The sequence below is a fragment of the Colossoma macropomum genome, unplaced genomic scaffold (assembly GCF_904425465.1).
Source record: "Colossoma macropomum unplaced genomic scaffold, Colossoma_macropomum, whole genome shotgun sequence".
NCBI classification, from domain to species: domain Eukaryota; kingdom Metazoa; phylum Chordata; class Actinopteri; order Characiformes; family Serrasalmidae; genus Colossoma; species Colossoma macropomum.
Genome location: NW_023494789.1, coordinates 39144213 through 39156745, shown reverse-complemented (window position 1 = coordinate 39156745; position 12533 = coordinate 39144213). Strand labels below are relative to the sequence as shown.

Genomic DNA, 12533 nt, shown 5'->3' with positions numbered 1-12533 from the left:
ATCAGACTGCCAGGTAGTGAAACTTGATTCATCACTGCAGAGTCCAGTGGAGCTGTGCTTAACGTTGCTTATAGTGATCTTAGGCTAGCATGCAGCTGCTTGGCCATTTCATGAAGCCCCTGACGCACAGTTGTTATGCTGATGTTGCTTTAACAGGCAGTTTGGAGCTCTGTAATGAGCGATGCAGTAGATATAGATAGAAAGGTGCACTCGATGGCCCACTCTGTGAGTTTGCATGGTCTCATGCCTTATGTCTGAGCTGTTGTTGCTCCTAGACGCTTTCGTTTCACATTAATACCACTTACAGTTGACCGGGGCAGATCTAGCGGGGCAGAAACCTCACAAACTGACTTGTGGTAAGGGTCACTGAGCTCTTCAGTACGACCCATTCTACTGCCTTTGTTTATGGAGATTGCGTGGCTTTGTGTTTTATTTTATTATCAATAATAATAACCTCTTAATAAAGAGTGGTGTCCACATATTTTTGGCCATATCATGTATTTGACAAACTGTTTTGCACCCTTAAAATATTAAGTGATAAAAGTCATTACAGTAATTTCATAGTGATCAAAGTCAGTAATTCATTATGATGCTTTGGTACCCCCTAGTAACATAGACCTGAAGCTGCATGCTACAAGAAGTATATTATATGATTCCTTGTGACTTTCATTATCTTATTAGTCAATTCTGTTTTCTGTTTAGGGACATAAATGCTCCAGTTTAATGATCCTACATTTAATTTCTCTAGTAGTTTCGCTACTTTTTTTTAAAGCTGTGATAAAGATTGTCTTCTATATCTTATTCTTTATCTGATATCTGTTAGTACTGATAGTAAAACTTATTGAATGACTTTTTTTCTTTAATAAATAATGCAGGTGTTCTGCAACTCCCCAGCTCATATCTGCAGTTACAGAAAAGAAAATTGCACTTGAATATATAGAACATGATGAGAGCCTGGTTTCCCACAGGTAGTAATGACACTGTAGCTTATATATATAATTGAGAAATATACTGATTATTTTGGCCATTAATGCATTAACTCAAAAACAGCAGCAACTTAAGTATAGCCTTTCAAAGAATCCAAAAAACTTGGAATGCCGTAAAAAGTTTTATATATTATGCAAATATATTATTATTATTATTAAATTTATATATTATATAAAAATGTGATATAAATGCAAATAAATACATACAGTTTGTGTCCATCAGGCTCCGTTTATTACTGGCTAGTAGAGGATTTAAAATACATTATCAGCATGCAAACAACCAGCTAGTCATTACTGATTTATCAAGAATGGTAACTTTTTTAATCAGTCGTTTCTTAAAAGTTGAGTGATCGAGTTTGAGTAATCACAAGAGCTGCAGCATTACTATGCATTTGTTATTGAACGACTTGAGAATCACTCCAGCTGTGTTATCCTGCAAATCTTCATGCAGGGACACTTTGGGAAACCAGTCCCACATATGTCCAAAATCTCTATCAGAACTGTTCAGGAATGGACTACTTGGTTAGTTTTTAGTGTATCTGATGAGATAGAAGAAAAAAATAGTCCCAAAAGACAGCAAGAGAAAACTAAAACGCAGCTCCCCAGAACATTGTTACTAATGGTCTCTCTTTCTTTTGATTCAGGCCATGAACTTGGTAAGTGTGGATTACGTTTTTGCTTCGCTTTGCCACACCCCACACAGCTAATGCCCAGCGCTCCTCTTCCACTCTCCCCATCCCTCATCCTGCTACATGCCTGTATGTCCCATGAGCCTTTAGTCAGTAATATGCCTGGACATTGTGTCCCCATGCATTCCCTGCTTCAGCTAAGTGTCATGACCTGTTCATTTTGGTGATTATAGAGGACAGCAGTAGGTAGCATTTGTGGGCACAGTGCAAAATCACATACCCAGATTGACAGCTGTCCTTGAGAAATCTTAGAGCCTGTGACAGCCTATAATATGAATGTGACAAGCTACTAAATAACAGGCTATGATATATGCATCCAGAAAGTACTGACAGACCCACGTAACCATGTAAAAAGTAGCTTATAATGATGGGAAGGCATAAGATGTTCTTTCAGAAAATGCCAGCCTGCTTCAACTGTGCCCTGTTTTTTAAGGGCTGCATCCAAAACCACATATTACTGTATAGTATAGTATAGTAAGTATAGTACATGAAAAAGTAAAAGAGCTGCAGTAAAAGAGGTTTGATAAGTTGGAACAAACAAAAAAGAACCAGTAGTGCCATATTTAAAAAAAAGAAAAAGCATCAAAAACTATGAATCGATTTAGTTGTATTCAGTATTTCACATCCTGCACTGCACTAAATCCAATTAAACAGGAGTATTATTATGATTATGCTCTCCTTGTACTGAAACAAGCAAGTGATCATCGTTCTTTAGCTACTGACAATATCCACAATATGCTATTGTATATCATATTGACCAGACTAAAACCTCCTGGTCCTCTTCAGCTTAAATATGGCATGTTTCTGCCAATTTTAGTGCACAATTTCTATTTATTTGCCAAGTTTAACATTTTATGTTTTATTTTTTCCCCAATATTAAAATGTGCCATAACTTTTGAAATGTGCAGCCGTGCGTTCTCTGTAGGGGATGTTTTAACTTTAACTAAAGGAACAAAACATGTAATTTGACTGGGGGCAACCAAACTTTTACATACGACTGTACATACTATACTCAGAAATGTGCTATGAATGGTGGTGGACTGTTTTTGACAGACAGTTTAGGTGGTATGGTAATATGTAATTTTGGATGCAGGGTGTGCCTGAAATCCCCATTAATTCAGGTAGAGACCATTCTGATTGGCTGTGTATTAAGACAGGCTCGAAGCAGAAACTGAACTGATTAGGTTGATAATATTGGTACTTAATGAAATTCCAAAGACTGGCTGTTGTGTCGTGTCCGTGACTCGTATCACAGTGTGTGCTCAGGTGCCTCTCTGCTAATCAGCTTCTCATTACTGCCTCTGCTTGTTTCCTCTTTCCACTCTTATGGAAACCCAGAAGAGCACTTGTAGCAAACTTTTCTCATTGACAGACAAGATTAATTAGACAATCTTCATCATTTTTGCAGAATAAACTAATAGTGGTTGGGGGTGGGGGTGGGTGTTATCCTGCACTGAATTTGCATCTATTATGTGCTCTCTGATTTCCTTCTCTGGCATTTGGGTTGAAAACCGCTGCATTTGTTCATGTCTCTGATGATTTTAGTTGTTTTAAAACTGAATAGAGAAGAACAACTTATTTGTAGAATTATTGAAAGCCGAAATATAGAGGTTGTTTTACTCCACTAAACTGTAGTACCAGACTGTAGCATGTGTCTCTAAGTGTGTGAGTGTGGAATATTCCTCTCACTGGTGTCTCCTGCTCATCCCTCAGGATCAGGCGTCTAAAGACAAGGCTCTTCAAAACATGGCGGCTCTCTCCTCGGCCCAGATAGTGTCTCCAAACCTGATCAAGAGCCAACTTCCCCCACTGCCCCAGCCGCCTTACCCGCCACCCGCTCTAGCCCCAGGCTCCAGAGTAGGTCTAGATATGAGAAAGTACCCCCTGACGATACATGTGATACCTTATCTATGGTCTTAATTTCCCCTTTTTTACATTCTTTTTTATCTTTTGTAGTTTTGGCCAACTCCAATTCCAGGACAACCTGGACCCTCTCAGGAGTAAGTTTTCTACGTATTTTAGATGGCTGCATGTTCTAAAGGCTGCATTATACTACATTATCTATGAATCCGTAGACATGTGTCATCATGCGCAAATGTTCACATGCATGTCTGCCATCATAAATGCATAGCATAAACATGTGCACTAGGGGACAGTGTCCAAGCCATAATGTACAGAAAACAAAAAGGGAAGAAAGCTCACATGACATTGGATTTGGATGTAAGAAGTAAAGTACTGTATGTGATGTAAGACTGATTTATATTTCTGCACCTCATCTGCCAACCGATCCTCATACTGCTCCACTTTGATTTCACGTTAGTTCTGGTTCAGGTTGATTATAGACTTCTGAAGTGTATTCGTTCTAGGATCCGGCGTTATACACATATTAGGAATGCTGGATCTAAGCTGTTTTCAATGTGAGAAAAATGAATGCTGAAATCGCCTCAGTCATGCCCCCTGGTGAACAAAAACGTTCTAAATCGCATGAGTTTAGTCTTATGTACATTTGTTTTGCAGTCAAAATACAAATAATGCTGCATACATGCTACAAGTAAGCTAACACTGCTGCAGACTGAAATGATGCTGCACAAGTCTACTGTTATATATGAACATTACCTGCTCAAACTGCCAAAGCAACTGAACTACCACATTTGATAAATGATGTCAGTTCAGTGCACAGCAGTGTTAGCATGTAGCATTTGAATTTCAGTTTCTTCACGACTTTGTGATTCAGAAGATCGATGTTCAGAGGAAAATTTCCAAATGGCAAAACATGTCAGCTTTGGAATATTTTTGTTTACCACAGGGTGCAATAACTCTCTTTTTTTTTTTTTAAATACTGTTTTTATGGACATGAGCCTAACTACACGCCTTCGGAGAGCCAGTCAGTGTTTGCTTGATTTGCACTGCTGTACAGATTTGGAGATATTGTGCACGTCATGGCCTCTGTGAGCTCTGGTTCCCCATTAACCAAGGATGTTTTGACATGTTATATTTAAGCAAAAACAAATGGAGAAAAAATAGTATGCTATTGCTGCAGGCATTTAGTGAAACCCTTATTCCTGTGTTAATAAACATTAACATTATTAAGTAAAGTTATTGTCTATTATCTGTCGAATAATAAAAGAATAATGTTTATATTTGCAAAGTTAGTGTTGGTTCCAGACGTTTGCAATACACCTTTAAAAACAAAAACTGGATTTTTTTTTCCCTCTTCTCAAATGGTACTAATGGAACACTGTTGTTGCAGCATCAAGCCTTTTGCACAGACCTATCCAAACCTACCTGGACCTGTTCCGCCTCCCATATCAGGTATATTTTGGTTTCTTCTCTCTGTATTTGTATAATGGTAAGAAGTTTGTAGCTGTTTTTGCTCGTGTTTCACGGGTGTCCTCCTGTGTCGTGTGTTCAGCCTATGAGCCCCTGGCACCCCCTCTCCCACCAACGGCCACTGCGGTGCCTGTATGGCAGGATCGCACTATCGCCTCCTCTAAGCTGCGCATGCTGGAGTACTCCGCCTTCATGGAGGTCCCTCGAGACCAGGACACTGTGAGTAATTATACACTGCACAAACCAGTGTCTGATTTCTCCGGCTTTCTTCATACTATGAGCAGTTGGATTTCTTTAACGACTTAAGCAGGGCTCGCACACATTTTGGAAAACCAGGAAATTAATAGACTAGATTTGCAGACATGGATATCACTTGGAAAATAAGAAAACTGAGAAAATGTCCTGGAAAATTAGCGGGGTCCTGGAAAACTGTGAAGCTAAGCTGTGCAGATTGCACAATTTATTATAAGTTTGCCTGCTAATGCTCAGTGTCCATCCATTCCCTTAGTAGTTTGGAATACAGTGTTGCATGTAGACAGATATGCAGATTCTTTGTTGGCCTGGTAGAGCAAGGCTACATTAACAGCTTCCTGCCGTTTGTAGCATTCGATTCTAGTGTTTTAGTAGGACTTGTGATCGTATGGTGATTGGTCGAGGGCTGGTTTGTGTGCGAGTCAGTACGGGGTCGTTACGTGTTGGATCATCGACTTTAATGTTAAGGATGTTGGCAGCCGTGCATCATTTTAAGGCAGCCTTTCATGAGCCACAACTATTGTGTATGTATGTCATGGAATTTGTCCTGGAAAATGATTTCCTAAATTGAGTGGGAACCCTGTTAAAGTACAAGTCTGACAAATAATGAAATTTACACAATTTTTACCTTTCTCTAGATGTAGTCATTCAGTCAACCATATGTTTAGTGCTCTTTACTTCATCACTGGATATAGTTAGTGTTCATTACTTGACAACTCAATGCAGTGTAAGCAGCAGCAAGACCGTGGTGATTTAGACATGCTGTTTGCATGATACAAGCTGCCATCTATTGAGGAAGCATCTAGCATTTCATAACACTTAAATTGCCATACATTTCAATGAAGGACAAATAATAATCCCATGGTGAGCATATAAAACTCAGTGATCTGGCCTCAGTATAATTTCTTGCTTTATTTTTCTTTTTACAGTACAGCAAACATCTGTTTGTGCACATTGGGCAGACCAATCCCTCGTACAGTGACCCCCTGCTGGAGGCAGTGGACATCCGGCAGATCTATGACAAATTTCCTGAAAAGAAGGGTGGGCTGAAAGAGCTGTACGAAAAAGGCCCCCAGAATGCCTTCTTCCTGGTCAAATTCTGGGTGGGTGAATTTTCAGCAAATCACTCAGCAGTTGATATATTAGTTGTTTGTTGTTTAGAAGTGAAACTATCACTGAAATACTGAGACTCATCTGTCATTCAAAAAATCATTTGTGTATTGTTATGAGTGTTCAGAAAATATCATTAAGCTCACTTACAGTCAAGGGCTATAACTAGTTGAATTATGACTGGGGTGGAAATGGGATAGCTTACATGCTGATAATGCTAGCTTTCTAGCTAGCTCACGTTACCTTGTAATAGTGCTTGGCAACTTTATCCTCCTCTGAAAGAATAAAGCATTAGTTCAGCTGTGTTTCTGTTAGTCTGACAGTTTCTCAGTAATGTGGTTTCACCAAAGTTAAATCCTTTCAACGTTTTCTTTTCAACCTTAGATTACAGTAGTGTAGTCAGCTCAAATAAATGGTAAAAATAGTACATGAAGGACTTGAAGGTGAAGAACCTGTTTTGGCTCTGTTGCAGGCTGATCTGAACAGCAGTGATATGCAAGATGGACCCGGCTCGTTCTACGGCGTCAGCAGCCAGTACTGCAGCACTGAGAACATGACCATCACCGTCTCCACTAAAGTCTGCTCCTTTGGCAAGCAGGTGGTGGAGAAAGTGGAGGTGAGTCAGATCTCTCCACCTTTCAGTTCCAGCTCAGAACACATAACACTGAACTGAACTGGAAAACAAGTGAGATTTTGTCCAGCAGGGAGTGCTGTAGCTTTGTGCTGAAAGCAGGTCATTTTCTTGTCATACTGAAATGAGTACTTACTGTTGTTTGTATTTTACACATCGGTGAAAATGTCTGTGTGAGTAACTAAAATGCAACTACTTATTAGTCTGTCACATTATTACAGTTTCTAATGTTTATTATATTTTTATATGTTCATTTGATTGGCAGACGGAGTATGCACGAGTAGAGGGTGGAAAGTGTGTGTACAGGATCCACCGCTCGCCCATGTGTGAATACATGATCAACTTCATCCACAAGCTCAAGCACCTGCCAGAGAAATACATGATGAACAGCGTCTTAGAGAACTTCACCATTTTACAGGTGAGAGGCAGAAAAATGTATTACAGCATGTCATAAAAATATGATTATTATGGAATCAGGTACTTTAACTTTTAAGATAGGAAGTATTAGCAAGACATATATATTTTGTAATTTATAAATATACATAATTATAATTGTGGTTTTACAGTAGTGTGTAAAAAGTCTTAGGTCAAGAAAAGACACATTAGAATAAAGATACACATAAATACAGTAAAAAATGGAAAGAAAAATGTTTTTAAAAAAGTTAGTGATCTCTTGATAGATGGTTAGGAGAAAACAAGGTTGGTTCCCCTTGGGCCTGTCACAAATATTACATAATCAGCCAATTTGGCCCTTTTAGGGTTATAATTTTAATGATTGCATACAATGAACAAAAAAGGCAATTAAATTGAATCTTGTCATGATTCTGACATGCCTAGTCCCTCTTGTCCTTGATGGACCTCGGATATTGTCTGGATTTGTTTCTAAATTTCTGCGTAATTCAGTTATTGAGATACAAAGTCAACCTGAGTTTGATGTGAAATCGTTTATTGTAGAGAAGCTCACTGACTCAGATTCCTTTACCGTGTTGGTGATAGAGCCAGGGTTATGTCTACAGTGCAAATAAAAAATAATTTCATAATAATTTTTTGTATGTAATGTTGGGGCCGTTTTTTATATGTAATGTTGGGCCTCACAATGCCCTGCATGTACCTTTCCACATGGATGAAGTTAAAAAAAAAAAAAAACTGTCATAAAAATGTCTCAGACATCAAGCAGTGTATCCATAACCATTTCCTGTGATGACGTCCTGTAAGGGAGCTTTTAAAAGCAGATGTCTGGTTCCTGACTCAGTTTCTCTAGAGCAGAGCATTTCATTACTTTGTTTACACTTTAACAAATGAATTATGCAGAAATTAAAAAAAAAAGTCTGTGAAATCCTCCTTTGACATCTGATTTGTCATAGCTGAAGCAGGTATTGGATGGTAACTTCAAATAATGAATTCAAGTAGAGGAAATGGTAAAGGAAACAGACATAAAATTACATTTTTTTGTATTAATGATTACTTGTATTTATTCTAATGTTAAACACACGCTCCCTAACTTTAAATAGCTTTAAATATAATGTGCTTATATGGCCTAAGACTTGTGTGCAGTACTGTGAGTCGTGTATTATAGATTTGTCTGTATCTTTATTAGATCTTTCCATTGTATTCTTTCTCCTTCCAGGTGGTGACCAACAGGGAAACGCAGGAGACCCTGCTATGCATAGCGTTTGTATTTGAAGTGTCGACGAGCGAACACGGGGCGCAGTATCACGTCTACCGGCTCATTAAAGACTAGCCACACCTGTGAGAACGGGCTTTGCCAATGGACACTCTGTCGCTTTGTGCAATCCCACCACAGACTGTCCAGACGTCAGAGCGATACACCAGCATGTTGGCGAGAGCGGACGCGTTTTCGATTCTGTACTGATCCGGGTATACTGTAAGTGGACGGAGGCTTGAGCAGAGGGGCGTGGAGGAATGGAAAAATGAGAAGTGTAGTATTGCTCTGTTAAAGGACAATCTTTTTTATACATATTTAATGCCTTAAAAACAAAATGGGTCACATAGGTTTTTTTTTCTTTTTTGTTGCGTACAAATTCTAAATGTCTTTTATGCTCTTTTTGTTATTTGTCTTCACTGAGGGACTATGAATGTTGAATGCATTGCAGGAAGGAAGGTTTTTAATAATGGAAGACAATGTGTGTCCTTGGCAGGTGCACAGTACGTACTAGAAGTAAGGACCAGGGCCTCAACAAGAGGGTTATAGAAATTTTTTTATAAAGGACAGGTCTGCTCTAAACACACTGCAGCTGTTTCTCCAACATGAGAGCTGACATTAAGTGACAACTGTGGTCTTCGCCATCTTAACCGCCCCTTTTTTGCTATTCCTGAGTGAATGACAAACAACAGTTTGATGTCAAACTAGCACACGAAGTTAGGCCAATAGTTTGTTCAATATTTGTCCATGTACAGTGAGTGAGAGACTGCAGTGCATTTGCATTGATCTGTCCTTTATCCAGCATGGAGGTGTCAGAAACAGGAAGGCCTTCATGGCCACCAAATGATTATTAGGCTTGTGAATGTGGCAAGTGCTTCTCTCCAAAGAACTCAATATGGATTGACATTCTGAAGTGCCTTTTTTTGACTACCTCTTGACATGAATTGATATAATTATGTGCTAATGTTTTTGATACTAGAGCATGACTAAGCATTTAAGTCTTTGTTTCTCAAAACTCACTTTTTTGGTTTGAAATGCTGTTTGTAACGAGTATATCGGAGCATAAATGAGCATTCGAATGCGCTCATTACAAACAGATAGTGGCACATGTACTAAACAGAGGTCAGATAAACTTGACTGTCAGCAGCGTTAAATCGCCCTCTAACACAAAGAAAACAGCTTTACAGTGGCTGCCTATCAGTCAGTTCTTTTATGATGGTAGTGGTACTATACCTCTAATGTTTCTCTTTTGTTGTTGTTGTTGTTATTGACAATGGAAAATCTTGCCTTTTTGTATTCTCTGGTGCTTTTTGGATCCTTTTAAGAGATTCTGCATTATCAAGACTTTGCTTATCAAGACGCAATTCTCCCTCAGATAATAAGCTCTTGTGCCATCCGCAAAGTTTGCAACGTGCATTGAGCAGCCATCTTCAATTCATGTGGAGCACTGGGAACACTACATTTGTTGTTGTTTTTGTTTTAACTCTCCCCAGTGCATCTGAAAGGGACAGTTAATGATTTCATCCTCAGCATAATCGTCATTCCCACCAGTCTGTCAAGGTTTGTGGTGTCAGTCTTTGCATGTGCATCGCATTTTAGGTGTAGAGTAGAGTTTTAAAGCCAACCCTGTTGACCTTAGAGTCACTGTTGCGTTCACTTAAGTCACTGCCAGTTGCTGCCATAATGCACCCAATTGGAGGTCTATTAAATGAAATGTTTCACAATAATGGGATCATGGATAGTTTTCAGTACTGCTGCAGGTTTACTGCAGTATGCTACTACTGACTTTTCTCAAAACAATGTACTTGACAACATATCAAAAACTTGAAAAAATATCAAATTGGAAAGTGCTGTTTCCCAGAAGACTGTATTATTTTTTTTGTCCCTCCCAGCCACTGATTGCTAGAGGCAGCCCTGCTTGTGTGAAAGCTATTCCACATTTTGGAAAAGGTATTCTTTAATAATATTCATATTAGGATTATTTAAGGGTACAGTATTGTTGGTGTCTTAAGAAAACCTGGTGCCCCTGAGAAAAAAGGAAAAATCCTGTACTATGTTTAAACCAAATTGCCATGACTTTAAAGGTTTAATATGCGAAAGGCAAAACAACTATTCTCAGAGTTACAGGTTTTCCTGCGATACCGGCAATAATTCAGTTGATTCATTGTGAATGGTTTGGCATAAGCTTTAAACGAAACAAGATTTAAAATAATAATTTGTCTAGTAATTCATTCACGACAAGGTACTCTGTAGTATATTGACAATGACAGACTTCGAGGTTCAAGCTGTCATTTTGCTTCATCAACTGAATTGGTACAACCTTAGCCTATAAACGGTGTCGTCTGTGAACTTTGACGACAACTTCCTCAATTGTTCTTTTTTACAGGCTGTTTTTTTTTCTTTTGTTATAATTATTAATTTTATGTTTGCTATCTTTGACTTTCAGTTCATGCTGTATGCATCAATTGAAAATGTTGTGTGTTACTGTTGAGATTTTATATAATAATCTAAATGGTGTTGGAGTTTGTTTTTGTTTTTTTTCCCTCCTTACCCAGTAACGGTTCACTGTGGCCTTGGTTACCAACTGTGCATTGAAGTCATTTATATTATATTATCTACAATGTGAGGGGTTTGTACAATATAATCTGAACAGTATGTATAGTAATACCAATAAAATGTTTTGGTTCCCCTTGGGACATTTTTCTTCATAAAGCTCTGAGTTGTGAAAGTCTTTTTCCCTGTTTGAGTTGTTTCTGGTCATTAGGCTACAGTGTGGTAACATTAGGCTAGCTGCATTCTAAAAAGAAAACTTATGAAATCGTGGTTCTTCAGCTTGTGGTTTGTTTTAAGTTGATAATTAAATCCCAATTTATAATAAATTGTTCAGAAGTCACTACAAAATAATGTGTCAGTAGCGCAGTGAACATCTCAGCATCATCAGTTTAAATTATTGATTTGATTTTAGATTATTTCTGTGGTGTGTTGTCCTTCAATATTCTTTCACTACATTACCCAGATTGCATTACACAAATACCCTTTGAGTGAGTCCTTAATGAATGGGAATAAATAGGGCTCAAAGGCTAATAATGAAAAGTTAACATAGTTTCTAATCACTCGCCCAGAACTTTCCTTTAATTTTAGAAAGTAGAAGGATGTATTTCACTAAAATAGCAAAGAAAACTCACCTGTATGTTTCCTTTTTTCTACAGCAAACGGGTTTTGGGCAGCAGGACGCTAACATTACTGCTACTGAGTGCTGATTGGTTGGCAAGCAGAGCAGCTCATTGGCTGTTCGCGTTCACACACGTCATGAACGTACATGAGGCGCCGTTTTAAACTCCTATTACTCGAGTTCAAAAGCTCTTAAAAATATAACTGCAGTGTTAAAAATGTTTTATGCTGTTCTGTGTTCAGGAATTAATGTATTTTTGACATTAAGAATGTCTGAGCATTTATAAACTATGATTTTGCTCAAATGCTCCATCTTAATCCATTCATTTTGGACTCGCTCGGGAGCGCCCTCTAGCGTTAAAGAACATTACAGAGTGGTAAGTTCTACAAGTTCTCTGGTGGAACCATTACTGCTTTAAAGAAATTGAGTCTGCTAGTGCAGTCACTCATTTAGACGCTAATAGATAAGACTTGATATTGATATTTAGCTTCCTGGCAGTAATTTTTGCATTAACCAGATAGCAAAATTAAGGATCCACCACAAAGGACTTGGTAGTTTTTCTAAAGTTCTTCCCATCTTCAAGACACATCACAAGAAGGGGGTTTGCATATCCTTTTAACCAGAAAATCTCTCTGCAGACTCCTGCGGCACTGCTGTGAGAGGAGAGCAGGTTTACAGCGGAGATAGTGATGGTTTATTT

General features: G+C 38.4%; 1 protein-coding gene across 5 annotated transcripts in view; it reads left to right on the top strand.

Moving 5' to 3' along the window:
- tead3b (TEA domain family member 3 b) overlaps nucleotides 1-11360 on the top strand; it is a 52162-nt gene extending 40802 nt beyond the window's left edge. For 3 of the 5 annotated variants that reach the window (XM_036571274.1, XM_036571276.1, XM_036571275.1), the window contains exons 6-14: nucleotides 1631-1642; nucleotides 3389-3532; nucleotides 3632-3675; nucleotides 4926-4987; nucleotides 5088-5224; nucleotides 6187-6360; nucleotides 6840-6983; nucleotides 7264-7416; nucleotides 8626-8739. In XM_036571274.1, the coding sequence (XP_036427167.1) occupies nucleotides 1631-1642; nucleotides 3389-3532; nucleotides 3632-3675; nucleotides 4926-4987; nucleotides 5088-5224; nucleotides 6187-6360; nucleotides 6840-6983; nucleotides 7264-7416; nucleotides 8626-8739 (984 nt within the window). Of the gene's footprint in view, nucleotides 1-1630; nucleotides 1643-3388; nucleotides 3533-3631; nucleotides 3676-4925; nucleotides 4988-5087; nucleotides 5225-6186; nucleotides 6361-6839; nucleotides 6984-7263; nucleotides 7417-8625 lie in introns of all 5 variants that reach the window. The other 2 variants (XM_036571272.1, XM_036571277.1) reach the window with 2 other exon arrangements.
- The last annotated feature ends 1173 nt before the right edge of the window (nucleotides 11361-12533 follow it).